The following is an 18,896-nucleotide window of genomic DNA, read 5'->3' on the forward strand; positions in this document are numbered from 1 at the left end:
TTGTAAATTTAGAATATGTTGTCAGGGACTTAATTTTTATTCTCTGTGACAATGGAAAAAAAGAGAAGGTTTCTGAAGTTAGAGTACCAGTGAGCAAAGGCTGAAACCGCAGGTGAGGTACTGGCTTGCAACAGAGACAGTGTACATATGTACGTATTGCTAGGAACTAGCTTGGTGGCATCTGCCTGTTAAGAGTTGCCTCTTCAAACTGACTGATGAGCAAGTGAGACTTGAAAGCTCTTTTATAACTGCCAATTTCTGTTTGGTGTACTTTGGTTTTCGCTTATGGCATTGTTAATATGGTTATAAAACTTTGAAGATAAAGTTTAAAATCAGACATCCAGGCAAATCTCTAACCTAATAAAAGTACTGTTTTGTCTGTATACTAGCTATAAATGTTATGCATAGTGCAAGTCCAGCATTGTTCTCACTGTGTGAAGCAGGTTGAATAAGTATAGTTGGTAGCTTTCCATGCTCAATGTTTTATGCTTTTGAGTTTGGTGTTTTTAATGTTCAATTAAGTATTGCATCTCAAGTAGAAAACCAGGAACACACAGTACTCAGATTTCTTAAGAGGTAATTGAAAATGTAATTGCATCATTTTCATGCCACTTTAAACTTAAATTTAGGTAGCAGCAGAAGCTTTGGCCACATGAAGGAGTAAGAGAAGAATATATAAAACTAAAATGCATAGTTTCTCAGTTCATAGTCTCTGTCTTCCTATCTTACGATTTTCTGCTGTCTTTCAATTGGTGAATCATACTATCTTTTCAAGTCAGTGCAAAAAAAATTACTTTTCTATATTAAATACTGTGGTAGTATTTATTCTTGAGCAGAAGATTTTTAATAAGTCTCATTATTAAAGAGTGTGTTAGGTGAACTAGATTTCTGGTTGTGAAGAAATTATAAATGTATAATCAGCAAGTGTGTAGAGTAAATTAAAAAAAGCCCCAAACTTTACATAATTTAAAACTAAGAGGCATTTAGTGATTTATGTGGTATTTCATTGTGCAGGTATAGGATCAGAATCTCATCTTTCTTTGTCAGCTTTCCTGCATGTATAGTACAAACAAGATGAATAACTTGCCTTAAAAAACAACAATAATAAACACCATTGTCTAGGGTATATTCTGACAGAGGATACTACCTGCATTACCTAGAGACAGAAATTCTAGCACTATGTCATCTTTTCCTTTTTGTGTTCTGCCTAGAAAAACAAGTGGTTTGAGTTGCAGCCATGTCTGTTGCAGATCATAGGCAGCCAAGGGAAAGATGCCCTTTTGAGTGGGGAAGTGAGGTTTCACTATGTGGCAGCTACAGCTTTGGCTGTAGGGTCTAGAACATGTTGTGTACTGTGCGGTGCTAAAGATGGTGACAACAGTCTCTTTATGTAGCACCAGGAAATCTGTGACTGGTACAGAAATCAAATCGCATATAAACATAGATTAGAGTAAAAAGCCTTAATATTTCATCTTAATGAAAGCAAAAGATTTTTTTGAACAGAATGTTTTCCACAACTGATTGAACTGTATTCATCGCCTGTTTTCCTGCTGTTTCCTTGGTTGAAAACTCCCTTGACTTCACCCTCCTGTCTAATAGAAAAAAATTTTCCAGAGCATTTTCTTTAGGCTGGCTGTACACTGTGACTGCAGAATGACATGAATTGCTCTACCCCAGAAACTGAGTCATTAGACCTGTGGGTTTGGATTCTAAATGAATAATTGGGAATTAAAGTACACATCTTTTAAGTTCAGAGGCATGAATGTGCCACTGAATATATTTGTATCAGAGAGAGTAAATACATGAGCCTTTGAAAAAAGGGTAGTAGCTGCTTTCAGTGTATAGAAATCACAATATCACTGGAGAGAGCCTCCCAAGTCAGAATGTGTTACCATGGCAACTGAGTATGAAAAAGGCAGAAGAACTCTTGGTACTCAAGTATGCATTAGAAATGCATAGAGAGTTTAATGTTTCAGGAGTATATCTTATATGAATGCTTTCTGCAAAAGTCACCCTGTTGTCTTGGAATCTTAGCACCGTTTGGGTTGGAAGGGACTTGAGAAAGACATCTAGCCCAGCCTGTTCGTCAAAGGAGGGTGAGCTATGAAGAAAGACCATCCTACTGAAGGCTTTGTGAACTCAGGTCTTGAAAACCTCCAAGGAAGGAAATTCCACAACTTCTCTGGGTAGTCTGTTCCAATGTTTAATTATTCACACGGTGTACTCTTTTTTTTTTTTTTTTTTTCTTCATGGTTCCTGTTTTCCTATGCCTCTAGTCCATCTGGAATGTCCTGTTTCAATTTTTGACTGTTTTCTTTTGTTTTTCCCATTGTGCATCTCAATGGAGAAGCCTGGCTTAGTCTTTTTGATAACTTGCTCTCAGCTATTGAAAAGTGCTGTTAGGTTCCTCTCCAACCCCAAGCCTTCTTAGGCTAAACAAGCCAATTTCCTCAGCCTCTTGCACAGTGTGTGTGCTCTAACCTCCCGACCATCTCGATGGTCCTCTGCTGGACTTGTTCAGATCTGTCAGTGTTGTAGTTAGGTCCAAAATGGGATGCAGTATTCCTGGTGTGATCTAACAAGTGTCAAGTAAAGGAGAATAATCTCTTTCCCTTGTTCTGCTGGCTCAGTTCCTGTTGCTATAGCTCCATGTGCTGCTAGCCTTCATTGCTGAGAAGGCACACAGGCAACTAATGGCATCTTCTGTTCTAGTATGGCTCCCGTGTCCTTTTTAGCACAGCCAGACTGTAGCATTTACTGCTGCAGTGGATTAGTCTGTATGAGGTACAGCATTTTGCTTTTGATCTTATTGAATTTCATGACGTTCTTTTTTGCCCATGCCCTTAGTCTTTCCAGAGGCTGGCAATCAGTCCTCCTGAATGGCAGCCATACTCTTGAGTGTATTGATTGCATCACACAGTTTGCTGTCATCTGAAAGCTTGATGTGGGCTCATTCCATCTCCTTGTCCAGGTCGTTGATAAAGATATTAAACAGGAAAGGTCCCAGAATAGACTCTAGAGGAACTCCTCTTGCATCCAGTCTCTGGGTGGATGATGAACTGTTAACTGCTACCTGTTGAGCTAAACAATCTAGCTAATTTTTACCTGTGTTGTAGTCTACCCATCTAAACTGTAACATCCCAACTTGGGTACAGGGATGCTATGGGAGACCATGTTGAAACCTTGTTAATATCAAATACTTCTTCAGGTATTTGTGTATAAATTTGGAGCTCTTGACTTCCACATCAAAATTTACTCAGAAATTCTGAAACAGATGTAATGATAGTCTCTGCTCTCAGTAGTATTTTCTAATAGAAAAGACCTGGAAACATGGGGATTGGACTAGATGACTTTTAAAGGTCCCTTCCAACCCAAACTATTCCATGATTCTATGATTTTGTTTTAAAATCATTGTAACTAAATATTGTCTTCTAGATTAAAGAAATTAAAACATTTTTTTATTTAAGAGGTTTGTTCTTTTATTAAGACTCCTACTTGGAACAGCTTACAAGATACTTGGAACTGTTTACAGAGGAAATGTTACTTTAGACACTTTTTCAACATTGTTGCCTGTCTGGACAGAAAATAACCTTGCTGTTTTTCCTCTCTGAAAAGGCCCTTATCAATGACAGAAAAACTATTACATTTAATTAGGAACAGAAAGACAGCAATTGGTGTGTTTAACATAATAAACATAATTTAGCTTTTAAATGGCTAAAACTTTAATATTGAAAAGGTTGCCATATCACAATAGCTGTCTAACTCTCCCTGCATTTATCTGGAATAGAAATGTAATACTATGATGCTACAGTCTTTGGCTGATAACTTCCTAGGGTTTGGGTTTTTTTTCCTATGCACTTCCAAAAAAAGAAAGGAAGGAAAAAAAAAAACACCTAAACAAAAAAAAGAAAGAACAGGAATTGTTATAGTGTATGTGGTGGAGGGAGACAGAATTCTTCTTTACCATAGTGGTTTTCATGTTAAATAAAGAGAAATATTTTGCATCTTTGTAAAAGTAAATTAACCACTTATCCCAGTTTAATCTATTCAAAGACTTTTTTTACTAATATAAATATGTGATAGCCAACTGCTTTGCTTTTCATATTCAGAGTAATTCTTAAATTAACAAATGAAATCAATTAGCTTTAATGTGTTTTCTATTTGCTTACCATCATCATATACATCTCTTACACTTTCTCATTTTCCATACTGCTTCTGCTTATGAAGTTTTTCTTTCTTTGCTGCTTATTTTCTATGCTTGCCTGACTTGAGAGTGAAATCGTAACTCAGAATAAATGATCATATAAGTACATAGCAAATATGCAGGAATTCTGTCTCCTTTGTAGGATCCTGAAGAAAGATTGGTTTCCTGCAAGATAACTACTGAAAATATCTGCAGAAAATGAAAGGGGATTATAGACAACCAGAGGCAAAAATGCAAAGACAATTGTATAAAAAAACCTTTCCGTATTATTTTCTGTCTTTTTCCCCACCTTTCAGCAACTGTCGCTACCTCATGTTTTAATTTCTGTCTTTTGGGTTTCTGTAAGTATGCAAGTAGTTTATTAACACAGTACTATCAAATGCTTATACTGTATGTGGTAACTACTGACTTAAAGTATTCAGGAGGCAGGTATCATCCTGTCAGGTGCATGACTATTATTGTTTAGTATTCTGCTAAAACCTTGAGTGTAATGTAGCTATATAGCAGTCTGAACTAAATAGTGAGAATCTCTTTTACAGAAATCTAAGAATGAAAAGCAAGCAGAGACAGCACAAAATGCCTGTATAAATGCAGAACAATCAATCACAGGGCAACACATGACATTTAGGGAAATACTGTTAAAAAAAGTACTGCAATGTCTTTTGATGTAACAGGTAGCCAACATAATTAGTTTCCCACACCTGTAATACGAAATTTTATTTATATTTGAAAAGCTTTTATTTTAGAAAAAGGGGCATTGTCAGCATGTGATGTAAATAACAGTACCATATTAAATGATTAACAGGCTTAGACTTTAGATACCCAAAGAAGTGGCATATGAGAAATATGTTTAAATCTCACAATGTTGCAGGGAGTGAGCTGGATAAAGCTTCGTTCCTCTTTTCCTTCTCAATCCTAAGGGCAAGATTTACTAACAAGAGCCAATTTAGCTTTTTATTCTAATATGGAAAGTCCTAGGAACATGGGCAATTTTGCTATAAACAGATGCATTTCCAAGGAGAATAGTTCTGACTTTTTAAGTGGAATATTCTTATTCCTGTCATTTAATATCCATCTTATCAAAACATAGCTTCTCTACAAAAGTTTAGCCTGGTAGTTTGCCTGGAACGTGTTTCAAAGATTACTCTACCTGGCATAAAAAGTGGCCCTTGTGCTCAGTGTGAATTCACCCTTGTGCACTGGTGAATATTCATGTAATCACCTGAAAGTTTTTCACTGCTTATCCAGAAAGGCATTTCATGCAGAGTAAATTCCAAATAGATTCTGTCATCAGTCTCCCTCCCCAGTCTCTCCTAAAAAAGCTACTGCAGGGAGGTGAAGAAAGAACTTTTTATTTTCTTTCACAAGTCCCAAAGAAACAAAAATCTACATTTAGCATTCATGCTAAGTCACTTTGGGAAAGATTATGCCAACTTTCATTCATTCATTATTTAGTTCGTAATAATTCTAAGCTGTATGTCTTTTTAAACCTATTTAACTTGGGCTACGTTGTTTTGGGAGAGAGCAATTATACACATTCTTAAAAGGAACACATATGTCCTGTTAGCTTTTTGCTCTAAAGCCAAGTCAGTTGTGTTTTAATTAGAGTATTGTTAGTTGAAATTACAGTCACCAGTGTGCTTCTGATATTCAAACTCTTGATCATAGCTTTGAAAACATGGATCAAGGAAACAACACTGAGCACCCATGATGAAAAGGATCCTATTGAAAAGCATAATTAGCTACTTTTTAATAGCCTTTTTAAAAGAAAGCAAATTTATGTATGTTTTTGCTTTACCCTCTTTTTATCATTTAGAAGACTTCGTTTAAATACAGATCTTAAATCAATTCAGGTTCTGTTGATTATTAGTAGTTACCAAATCCAGAATTTTAATCCATAAACTTTTTTAATTTTTTTTTTTTTTTTTTTAACAAAAAATGCACTTCATTCAGGCTCTTCAGCGTTTGGAGACCTTCAAGCTATAGAAAAGCAGAATGAGGAGGATCTGATGAACCAGAGGGAGAGCAGTTGGAGTTGGGTGGTTTTCTTGTAGGGTGTGGGGCTTGGGTTTTGGGGTTTTTTTTTGTTGGGGGGGGGGGGGTAAGTCTTTCATGATGCCACAGACAACTATTTTTATTTTTACTAGGTCAGCTCTGAAGTTTTTAATTTGCAAATAGACAGTATTAATATGTGCTAAAAGGCTTCTGCTAAAAATGTTTTATTTTGGCATCTTAAAGCTATTTTTGATAGCTTACTATTTTTTATAATATTAATGAGCTAGGTTCAGTTGAGAGCATCTAGGGAGTTTATTTTAAATCTGCTTGTCCAGTAGACACGATTCCACTTTGAATGCTGTGATTCCAAAACCTAAAAACCAGAGCTAAACAAGATTGTTTTGAAAAGAAGGTAATAGCACTGGTTTTTAGGGCAAAGATACAGACACATGTGTCCTTAATAACCAAATTCCAAAGATGGTCCCACTTCTGCTTGGGACAGCATCTCTCTGTAAGAGGAAGGATTCTGCATTCAGCAACTGGCTAGGTCATTTTCCCCCTCTAGCAGTGTTGGTTTTTTAAATGTTGAAAGTAAGCAATAATTTTTGTAGTTACATTCCTCCTAGAAGGGGTAGCAGCTGAAAGCAAGAAAGACTTTCTCAACTGGAAGAAAGGAATTTATAATATAAAACTTGGGCACTCTTCTGAAAGGCGATTAAAGAGAGACAGCTTGATACTCTGTGTCTGGGAAAGTCTGTAGTGTGGCACAAGTTCCTTTTCTTTTTGTGTGTGTCTCAGCTATTTTCATTGATAATCAATGGATCCTTATCTATTGCACTTTGAAAAATGCGGATCTGTGGAAGTTCTTCCTCACAGCTGGAGAAGGAAGCCAGGTTAGCCGTATTACCTGGCTTTTGCACTTCTCTGTCTCTGTGTGTGGCTGTAGTTATTCTCATTTAGGTAATCATTGCAGTTACAGCTATTTTGGGTAGCTAGCTGTGCTTTGGTTATTTGACTACAGCAGGTTCATTTGCTTCTGTAACAAATAGCCAGACTTGAGCAGTAATCCTAGTAAGTGTTGACAAGAACCTGAGGATCAAGAGACAGCAGCAGTTGGTAACAGCCTATATATTGCAGTATTTATTTTCCATTGCTGTATTGAGTAAGGGTTCAGGGAATAAGAGCTTTAACAAAAACAAAATCAGCAAAACGTGATTTTCCATGAAGATATAATGTGGATTGTTCACGTAGAATATTGCAATTCAAAAACTTGGGGTAGGTTGACAAGACAGCATTATTTCAGAGAATGGTAAATGCAGCATGTGGTTTTTGCTTTCAGTCACCTCTAACTCAAATAGAAAAGATTTTTTAAATTTTGGTTTTGATATCATGTTTGCCATTGAGTTTATATCAAAATATGGACAACATTTAACTGCTTCTAAAGAAGAAATTGCAGAAGTGTCTGCCTCTGTTCTGGCCAGTCTGTTGCCCCTTTAAGTTGTTTAAATACCCTCTTGTCATTCGTAGATGCTTCATTGGAAAAAAGAATGCTCCATATTGGTTTGCAAACATGCTGGATAGAATTTTTCACGGTTTTGGGGAAAGAAGGCATTCTGTGCTGAATATCTTTCTTAAGTACACATATCTCAATCCCATCCACTGAGAGGGAGAGGAGAGGCAAGGTTCTTGGTTTTGCTTTAATTCATATCCTTAGAAATAAAATGAAATTGAGGAATGATGGTGAGGTTTCAAATATCTCTTACAACAGGGAGATAATCCCCATATAAAGAGAAGAAGTAGAGAAGACACAACACTTGCCAGATATGTTTTTTGAGAATGATATACTTAAGTTAAATCACATCCCTGATGCATTAGATCTTCCTCTCTGAGAGACAAGTATGGAAATTGAAGGCTGTTCAATATGTTATTTAGTGCCCTTCCTGAAGAGCTGCATGTTTGTAAGAATGAGTGTGGAATGAGTCCTTGAGACCTCTATTTTATTCCTTTTTCTTCTGTCTTTTTAGCAATTTGGTCAACAATTCATTGCCTTTTTTCTCATATTATGATGAACCAGGACTGGGAATTCCCATTTTCCTACTTGCTTTTTTTTTTTTTTAATATTTCTGATGTATTTACCAAAAAAAAAAAAGAGAATACAGTTAAGAAGACAGTGTAATCTTTTTAGTCACCAGAATCTTTTTTCCCCTCTTAAACTGACCTTTCCAAACAGATCTTTGATTCAGGTTTACAGCAGGCAATGCCACATGCCAAATAAATTAGTTCATTTATTGACTTTGAAATAAATTAAAAGTAATTGGTTGAATGTAATAGATTAATGTTAGTAAGATGGTTATTATAGGCCTGTAAGTCTGTTACTGGCCTTAGGATAGTAAAAATAGAGACAGTCAAGTTTGAGATGACAGAAACAGTAAAGACCTTGTTGAGTGTTAGAGGGATGTTCCAAAAGAAACAGCTAAATTTATAAAGGATTAAGAGGAGGAAATAAAGGACTGGAAGACTTAAGCAGCTTGGTTTAAAGTTTATTTTACTTATCACCCAACAACTTCTTTGTACTTAGGTTGCTACTTTGGGACTGTGATGATCGGAGCTACAGCTACTACATTGAGGTTTCAACGAATCAGCAGCAGTGGACTATGGTGGCCGATCGCACAAAAATTTCCTGCAAGTGAGTTTTTTTTTTTCCACTTATTTGCACAAAGTCAGAACTAGAAACTGGGTTTTTTGGTTTGGGGGTTTTTTTTAATCCTTTTGTTCAGCACTTACATAGGTGACTATTTGACTGTGAAAAGAATGATCATGACATAACCTGTAGTTTACTACCTGTAGACCCCTGTAAATACAACTTCAGGAGGTAATAGCTTCTAGTGTGGCTGAGTACCTAGACTTTCAAACCAGAATCAAGTTCTGAAGATCCAAATCAGTACTGGATCTTCAAACAATCAGTTTGATTGCTCATTCTCAGAAACAGTCTGCCTACCATACCCTTGGTTTTGTGATCACTGGAAGTTAAACTATGTTTCTCCGGAGTTCACGTGTTTATTGTTACCTTGGTGTCACATCACCCTGCATTGAGAAACACGGTAGGAGAAGAAAGAGAGCAGGCTTGGTAAAGGATTTTCTTAATCAAATGCCTTTCTCTCTTATCAAAGCACATAAATGTAATGTATGATATTTGAAGGGGGCGGGGAGAGTGAGGCTAAGGATGAAACCATAACAGATCAGTTACCTACGCTTGACCTTGTCTCTGTTCAAAAGCAGAGTACCTGACTTACATGCACTGACCACTCTGTCTTTGAACAGGACCCTTCCATAGAAAAAACATTCTTCTTAAAAAGAGAGAAAAAAGAGAGAAAAACTCTTTAATTTTCATTTGTATACTTAAATCAGGAGAAATTGGGCATGAATACTCTCCGTATGTATACTCTTGTCACAACCCAGACTGGACAGACCAGGGAGTCATGTTTAATTTGAAATTCCCCTGGGCTAAATTAAGGTGAAACAACACCAAATGATCAGTTAAAGATTTTATTCATGACAGAAGCAAACTGAACTGGGGAGGCGTGGTAGTAGGTGGCAGGGTTTCTCACAACAGGAATTGGCGTAAGACTGCTTCTGTAAACTCTGTAACCCAGGGTAACCATACACATCAATTCAGGGGATAAGGAGATCCCTCCTGTCAAGTCATGAGGTTCAGAGCAGACTCCCTTGCTTTCTAGACTCCTCCTCAGAGAAGGGCCCAGGGCGGCTGGATCCACTCTTAGTCCCAGACTTGGTCAATGGCTTTATGTCTTAAAGGGATGAGGTGTAGGGATTGTGGAAAAGGAAAGAGAGAAGACAGAGAGAGAAAAAGGAAGAGAGAAAGATTTCACTGGTCCTGGGTCCAGCATTGGTTCATTCAGCCGAGGGGTCCAATTCCGGTGGGCTGGCGCACCTGGGGCTTCAGTTTGTGTCCTTTTGTCATCCTTGCCCCTCCTTTGGGTGGGCACTCAAATTTATTAGGCTAATGAGCAGTTTGTGAGCCTTTGGGCTTGAAGGTCCTTTGTGGAGTAACTTCTCCTTCCCTGCAGACATGGCCATTGTTTGATCTTTGTATCAGAACACGTAGCTGGGCACCCTCCAGCACACCCTCCCCCTCCTGTTGCTGATGTCTGAGCTGATGGGCTTTTGACCTTGGTTCCTTGCCATGCTGGGTTTGTCTTTAAGCAGAACTTGCCCCACCACAATGTTTGAGACATTAACTCTTTCAGTCTCTCACAACTCTCCATTGGCTTTTCTGCAATTATTTGGTCTGCTGATAAAACCCATTCTTCTAGTATGGAAGAATAATTCAGTGTTGATAGCCTTCTTAAACCATTTGATTGTTCTAATTCCAAATAAAGAATGACCCAGATCCTTGTCAGTCATGGGACTGAACAGACAGGCTGCAAATTTATACATTACATATCCAGAAGCCAGGTATGCTCAGTATTCAGTGAATGTTGATAGGGTATGATCTCCTGGCTGATCCCCAGGGAAGGTCAGACTTACAAAAATCTTATTTCCCTCCTTTTCTCTGAGTCACCTTTCCATAAGATGTGCTTTCTTTCCTGGGACAAAATTGAAGTCATCAGCTCATATGGGGACAGCCCCCACCCATTCTGTATTTGTGCCAACCAAAACAAAATTGATTTTACAAATTCAGAGATGTATCTCAGTTTGTCACATCAAGCAAGAGAGTTACTCAGTCCTTCCTAGCAACACTGTTGATACACATTTTTCTAAAGTTTATATTCTATGTCTTAACAAATAGTGCAATTCAAACGTGTTACAGTGTGGTCTAGATGTGTTGGTGAAGGAGAACTTGACATGTCCTTTCACTGTCTGTAAAGAGCAGGGTATGGATGAGCAGAAAACCTGGGTTCTGCCTGCAAGTCTGGAGAAAGAGTAAAGGAGATTTAATCATTCTCAAAGGCATCTCAGCGTAATAGATAAAATTCATCTTTTTGTCTGCCTCCAGCAGTGGGAGCACTAGAAGCCTGAAACCACAAAAGGGAGAGGGACTCAGAATCAGAATCTTTTTGTACTTTTTCCTTGTACATTTTGATACTAATAGCCTCTAACAGTCAAAAGGAGCACTTGCTGAAATATGCACAGTGCAGGTGGAATTGCTGATTGACTGCCCAGTTCAAGTATCTACTCACCATGTTCAAAACACACTTTTTTTTTTTAAAGCCTTAACCTTGGACAAGTATAGGTGCATCCCTGATATAAAGATAGCTGCCTTCTCATGGTATACTTCAAGATCTTGATTCAAAACATAGGTGCTCTGGAAGTTCTCAAAGCTGTGGCTGCAGGAACTATTTCATGTGGATTACAGAATTGCATTTTGCCTAACTTCTTTCTCTGACAGACAGGCATCCAGCTGGCAAAATGCCAGTCTTTAACCTTAAAGTCTACAGATTTAGTGTCCTAGTACTGTCTGTAACTATCTGCTCTGAACAAAGACAAAGACCTGGTCCTGAAACTTACACTTACAAAAGCTCAGTGGACTCCAGAACGATTCAATTTAACAAGGACTAGAAAAAAAGAAAAGTAAAGAAAAGCATCAATTTGAAAAAATTTTACTTCTCTTTGAAAGTTTTCTATCCTCTGCAGTTACTCTTAAAAACTGTATCATCTGTAACTGAGTTAAATTGAAAGGTTTGTCCCCCCCACGCCCCCTTCAATTTTCAGGTGATTTCTTTGCATTTGACAGCACTTTTTCATAGAATCATAGAATCATTTCGGTTGGAAAAGACCTTCAAGATCATCAAGTCCAACCATTAACCACGCCCCCTAAACCATGCCCTGGAGTACCCTATCCACTCGCTTTTTGAATACCTCCAGGGATGGTGACTCAACCGCTTCCCTGGGCAGCCCATTCCAATGTTTGACAACCCTCTCAGTAAAAAAATTTTTCCTAATATCTAACCTAAATCTCCCTTGCCTCAACTTGAGGCCATTTCCTCTTGTCCTATCTCCAGACACCTGACAGAAGAGACCAGCACCCACCTCACTCCCCTTCAGGCAGTTGTAGAGAGCGATAAAGTCTCCCCTCAGCCTCCTCTTCCCTAGACTAAACAGCCCCAGATCCCTCAGCCGCTCCTCATAAGACTTGTGCTCAAGGCCCCTCACCAACTTGGTTGCCCTTCTCTGGACACGCTCAAGCACCTCAATGTCTTTCCTGTAGTGAGGGGCCCAAAACTGAACACAGTACTCGAGGTGCGGCCTCACCAGTGCCGAGTACAGGGGAACAATCACCTCCCTGTTCCTGCTGGCCACGCTATTTATGATACAGGCTAGGATGCGATTGGCCTTCTTGGCCACCTGGGCACACTGCTGGCTCATATTCAGCCGGCTGTCAACCAGCACCCCCAGGTCTTTCTCTGCCAGGCAGCTTTCCAGCCACTCTTCCCCAAGCCTGTAGCGCTGCATGGGGTTGCCGTGACCGAAGTGCAGGACCCGGCACTTGGCCTTGTTGAACTTCATACAATTGGCCTCAGCCCATCGATCCAGCCTGTCCAGATCTCTTTGTAGAGCCTCCCTACCCTCAAGCAGATCGACCCTGCCTCCCAACTTGGTGTTGTCTGCAAACTTGCTGAGGGTGCACTCAATCCCCTCATCCAAATCATTGATAAAGATATTAAACAGAACAGGGCCCAACACCGAGCCCTGGGGAACACCACTTGTGACCCGCCGCCAACTGGATTTCACCCCATTCACCACGACCCTCTGGGCTCGTCCATCCAGCCAGTTTTTCACCCAGTGAATAGTGCACTTATCCAGGCCACAAGATGCCAGCTTCTCCAGGAGTATGCCATGAGAGACAGTATCAAAGGCCTTACTGAAGCCTAGGAAAATAACATCCACAGCCTTTCCCTCATCCACTAGGCAAGTCACCTGGTCATAGAAGGAGATCAGGTTAGTCAAGCAGGACCTGCCTTTCGTAAACCCATGCTGACTGGGCCTGATCCCCCTCTTATCCTGGAGCTGCCGTGTGAGTGCTCTCAAGACAAACCGTTCCATAATCTTTCCCGGTACCGAGGTCAGGCTGACAGGCCTGTAGTTCCCCGGATCCTCCCTCTGACCCTTCTTATAAATGGGAGTCACATTGGCAAGCCTCCAGTCCTCTGGGACCTCCCCTGTTGACCAGGAACGCTGATAGATGATAGAGAGTGGCTTGGCAAGGACCTCAGCCAGTTCCCTCAGTACTCTTGGATGGATCCCATCAGGTCCCATAGATTTGTGAGTGTCCAGATGGCGTAACAGGTCCCTAACTAATTCGTCCTGGATTAAGGGGGGTATGTTCTGCTCTTCATCCTTACCTTCCAGCTCATGGGGTGGAGTACCCTGAGGATGACTGGACTCACTATTAAAGACTGAGGCAAAGAAGGCATTAAGTACCTCGGCCTTTTCCTCATCACTGGTTGCTACGTTCCCTTCTGTATCCATTAAAGGATAGATATTCTCCTTGGGATTCTTTTTACTGTTGACATATTTGTAAAAACATTTTTTGTTGTCCCTTACAATAGTGGCCAGATTGAGTTTTAGCTGAGCTTTTGCCTTTCTAATTTTCTCTCTGTATGATCTAACAAGATCCCTGTACTCCTCCCAAGTTGCCTGCCCTTTTCCCCAGAGATGATAAACTCTCCTTTTTTTCTTAAGTCCTAGCAAAAGCTCCCTGTTCAGCCAGGCCGGTCGTTTTCCTCGGCGGTTTGACTTGCGGCACATGGGAATAGCCTGGTCCTGAGCCATTAAGATTTCCTTCTTAAAGAATGTCCATCCCTCCTGGACCCCTTTGCCCTTCAGGACCGTCTCCCAAGGGACTCTCTCAACCAGTGCCTTGAAGAGGCCAAAGTTTGCCCTCCGGAAGTCCATAGTGGTGGTTTTGCTGACCACCTTCCTTGCCTCACCAAGAATTGAAAATTCTATCATTTTGTGGTCGCTAAGCCCAAGATGGCCTCTGACCATCACACCTCCCACCAGTCCTTCCCTGTTCGTAAACAACAGGTCTAGCAAGGCTCCTCCCCTGCTTGGCTCACCCACCAGCTGTGTCAAGAAGTTATCTTCCACACACTCCAGGAACCTCCTAGATTGTTTACTCACTGCTGTGTTGTATTTCCAGCAGATGTCTGGAAAGTTAAAGTCCTCCACGAGGACAAGGGCACACGATTCTGAGACTACTGCCAGATGCTTGTAGAATGATTCATCCGTCTCTTCAACCTGGTCAGGCGGTCTATAACAGACTCCCAGCACAATATCTGTCTTATTGGCTTTCCCTCTCATCCTCACCCATAAGCACTCCACCTTGTCATCAGAATCGTGTAGCTCTGAACAGTCAAAACATTCCCTAACATAGAGAGCCACCCCACCACCTCTTCTACCTTGCCTGTCCCTTCTGAAGAGCTTGTAGCCATCCATTGCAGCACTCCAGTCATGGGAGTCATCCCACCATGTTTCCGTGATGGCGACTAAGTCATATCTATCCTGCTGCACAATGGCTTCCAGCTCCTCCTGTTTATTGCCCATGCTGCGTGCGTTGGTGTAGATGCATTTGAGCTGGGTCATCGAATCCACCCCTAACATCGGCATGCTGCTCCCAGGCTCATCTCTGGTGCACCTAGTTTTATTCCTTGCCCCCTTCGATGTTCAATTTAAATTTCTTGCCCTTTATGATCAGCAAGTTGGGATTTTTTTTTTTTACAGTCACACCACCACAGAAAAGAAAACCCTTTAAATATGTTTAATTTTCTTTTCAAATAGGATTTGCAGAAATGCTGAAATTACTTCAGCTCAAAAATTACTTTGATTGTAATGGCAGGTCGATAACTCTAAATACTATATAAATAAGAACATGTATCATATAGAAAAATAAACATATACAATAATATATGTATATTTATATATTATATATTTATATATATTAAATATGTAAAATAAATACATAAAATACTATATAACTGCCAAATGCTACAAATGTTAGGACAGGTCTGTAAAGCACAGAGGATCATAACTGCATACAGTCAGAGCTGGACCACTTTTATTTTACTGAAAAATACTGAAACATGGTACTGTGACCTAACAAGCCATACTCTTACTACTCAAAACCAGCTGAATGTAGAACAGAAGAGACATCATTGTCCAGTGACTCAGGAACTGGATGAAGGCCCTTATTTAAAATTGTTGGGTACGGTTTCGATATTGTGTTGGAGACATCTTAATGAAGAAAATTGAACCAGTCACTGGTAGGAATATGTGAAGAACTGACTTTTTGGTTTAGTTTCTATAAGTTTAAAAAAAAAAAAAAAAAGGCTTCTCAAAACAAATTGAAAATGTGGATCTTTTGCCCTGAAAACAAACAAGTTATTTTCACTCTATGTAATTTGAACAACAACAAACAGAGGAGATGAAGAGTTGGATTTTAACCAAAATTAACAGATGTTGTAGTAAGGCAGAGGTGGTACAGTTTGTCTGGCTTACTGTCATAGTGTAATGGTAAAGATACTCCTGCTGGATGCAAAAGATTGTTGGTTTGTTTTTTCTGTCTCTGTCCTTCCTCTTACCATGGTTACATTGGTATTTTATGCAAACAGCACAGCTCCAACAGAGAGAAATCTGCCACTGACTGCCTTTTAGTCAAGTGATTCAGGCACTCCCCAAGGAAAAGCAAGAATCAAACTCGGGCACTGTGCCTGGGTTTGACTCATCACCAGGTTTAGGTAGACAGTTAAAGATTCCTGCGTTCAGCCATTTGCCTTAACCACACTACAGCGTAACAGGGCGGAAGCAACAGCACCCTCATCTCTTCGTTCTCTGTATGCTTATGAATGCCGCACTCCTCTCTGACCTGAAAGAAATGGATCAAATCTTTTGTTAATGTGGTCACATTTTGAAACTACTTTTTGTCTCAGCCAAATCCTAATTTTTTTGATGAATACTTGGCCATCCCAGCCCAAAAAGGACTAATCCTGCATTAGTATAAAAATTGTCATCACTTAGGCTTAAAGAAAATGAGTAGTAGATATGTCCCTGCATGGGACTATGATTGTCTGTTTGACTACAAGTACCTCCCAGAGCAACAGTCAACTAAGAATCGTTATACATGTATTTGTGTCAGGCTAAAATATGAATTCTTTCCAAAAAGTATACTCCAAATTATGTCTGTTTCTCTTACAAATTTTGGAGATGTGAGTGCAGTCTAAGTGGTTGATAAGGTTTTGAAATCCTGGGTTTACCCTTTCTGACTTTAGTTCGGTGTTTAATATACTGCAGTAGACTCCAGAAAAATAACTCACTTGCTTTTCTGTGTAGGATATGCTGCAGTAGCAAATGAAAGTGGATGGAGTTAAAACATGGGAGAATTTCACAGGGGCCCGCATTTGAAGAGACAGAATACTTGCAATGAGAAAATTTACTTTGCTAGTAATATTCTCTATTCACTTTCCTGTCTTCAAAGACATGTTGATAAGAGTTGTTTCCTTTGCTGTTTGCTGCCTGACTTTTTGTCTACCTGGTCTTTCAGTGGAGTTACAGTCCTTTGTGAAAGTCATTAGCGTGCTGTCTCCCAAGTGTCCTGTGTGGTCGCCAAATCATTTTGCTGAATCTCTGGCACAAGGGGTAGGATGAACCATAAACATAGCAAACAGAGACTTCAACAGACACCTTTGATGATCAGTAAGTGGCAAACAAAACCATGAGAAAGAAAAGTAAATTATGTTTAAATAGTATATATTTGTTTTGGCAGTCTACTGAAGCATGAACTTCCCCTTTAAACTATCAGTATGCTGCTTTGGGTTGTTTTAATGGTATTTTTAATGTAGTATTTTCTGAAAATTAATAATTCAATGCTCAACACCAGGAACTGACGGGCTACTCCTAACCTCCTCTTCTCCCAGTTTTAAAAGGCTGAAAACAGAAACTGGATGTCTGTTATCTTCACGGGGGAAGCTTGCATACCTTATCTAAGTGAGAGCCAATTAATGCATACTAGTTGTGTAATTGTCAATTCTCAAATGCTTTATGGAGGCTATTTTTTTTCTTTTCCACAATAAGCTGTTTTTCTCTACGCAGTATGACAGCAATGAAAAACAGTCATGTTCCATCCTATTTTTTTAAATATTTATGATAAGTGGGCTTGAGTGTGTTAGTGTCAAACAATAGAGACCTGCACTTGTTAGAAGAACTTGCTGACAAGGAGTCTGAAAGTCAAACGAAAAACAGAGGATAGCAAAGGCCAGTAGAAGTCAGACTTCAGAGTTAATGACACTTTTGATAAAATAAGCCCTGTAAAGACAAATACAAAACAGACTATCACAACAGTTATCAACTATTGTTCTTTAAAGTTCTCTTGTGTAGTTATTGTGAAATGGATCTAATCCATTGGCAGCAGACATACCATGTTCAATTCCCCAGTAGGAGAAAGGGTCTAATACTCTGCTAGAATTTGGGAGACAATGAATATTGTTTATTGATGGGCAGTTCTAAGGCAGCTGGTATCAAGTGTCTATATGGCTGGTTTGGGACAGTTTTATGATTTTCTTGTGGAGGGCATGATTTCATTTTCAGAAGGTTTATAACATATTGCATTATATTTTTTTTTTTTCCCCCTGCTGGACTCATTAAGAGTATACTGCTGTTATGATAAATGTTTAAAAACTTCCAGACTTAATTTCACATTTCCATTGCGTATTATCTTTTTATTATATAATAACTATTTCAAATCCTAAATTCTCAGCTCAGTTCCCCTCATTTTTTTTCTATACTTTTTTTATGAATGTAATTAGTACTTTCACATGAAAGGCCCTTTGGGATGTGGATGCAAGATTCATTAACAAAACTTATTAACTGTCTTCTGAATGATTTTTCAAGAATAATTTTCAACTTTGAGGTTTACTGCTCTTGTCCAGTGTTTCATATTTCTATCCTATGATGTACTATGTGCATTTCCAGTTTTCAGGCACTGCTGTATTTCCTTTGATAATAAATCACAGGTAAAGAACACCTAGAGAGATCTAGGTCATGCACTTAAAAGTTCTAAACCACTTTTCAGATGTAAAGAAGAGTGTTTTGCATGTTGTCTAAGGACTTCAAGTGAGAAAATACTTGTGCTTTATACAATGTTAGTGGCAAACTCAATTTTGGATTTTTTTTTCTGGGTATACTTTTGTGAAACCAGGCTAATCTCTATCATGATGTGATTATTTCTTTTGCTGTAGAGATATTTGAAGTGTGTGAATACCTTTCCTCGTAACTGCATGTGGCACGTTAACGTAGTCATATATGTAGTTCCTTATGTTTAGCCACAAACAAAGCAGCTTTTCCCTCCTCTCCTCCTCTAGTTCCTCCACTTCACTCTGTGATCCCATCTCTAGAATTTCCTCACATCCATTTTCATCCATCATTCTTCTCCTTAACCACTTCATAGGACTGTTTTCTCTCATAATAAAACATCTTGAACGTTTCTCAGCCGGCTTGCCTTTCCAACTGCCTGTACGCTCACATCACTTTTTGTGTTGCTTCCCATCAGTATTGCTTGCATCTACTGTCCTGTCATACCTAGAATGAGACAAGAAGGTTTTTCATAATTTTTGTATAATTCTTAATTCTGTCTCACACCTGAGCTCCCAAGTGCAGGGTGGAACAGAATAAAAGGAACTGC

The 18,896-nt window shown here is 39.2% G+C and overlaps 1 protein-coding gene across 4 annotated transcripts in view; it reads left to right on the forward strand.

The window, feature by feature from the left end:
* The window catches only part of BTBD9 (BTB domain containing 9), a 147,913-nt gene that overhangs the window by 98,869 nt on the left and 30,148 nt on the right, over nucleotides 1-18,896 (forward strand). For all 4 annotated transcript variants that reach the window (XM_052806872.1, XM_052806873.1, XM_052806871.1 and 1 more), the window contains one exon: nucleotides 8,778-8,885. In XM_052806872.1, coding sequence (XP_052662832.1) covers nucleotides 8,778-8,885 — 108 coding nt within the window. The remainder of the gene's footprint in view (nucleotides 1-8,777; nucleotides 8,886-18,896) is intronic.

Source organism: Harpia harpyja, chromosome 13, assembly GCF_026419915.1.
Source record: "Harpia harpyja isolate bHarHar1 chromosome 13, bHarHar1 primary haplotype, whole genome shotgun sequence".
NCBI classification, from domain to species: domain Eukaryota; kingdom Metazoa; phylum Chordata; class Aves; order Accipitriformes; family Accipitridae; genus Harpia; species Harpia harpyja.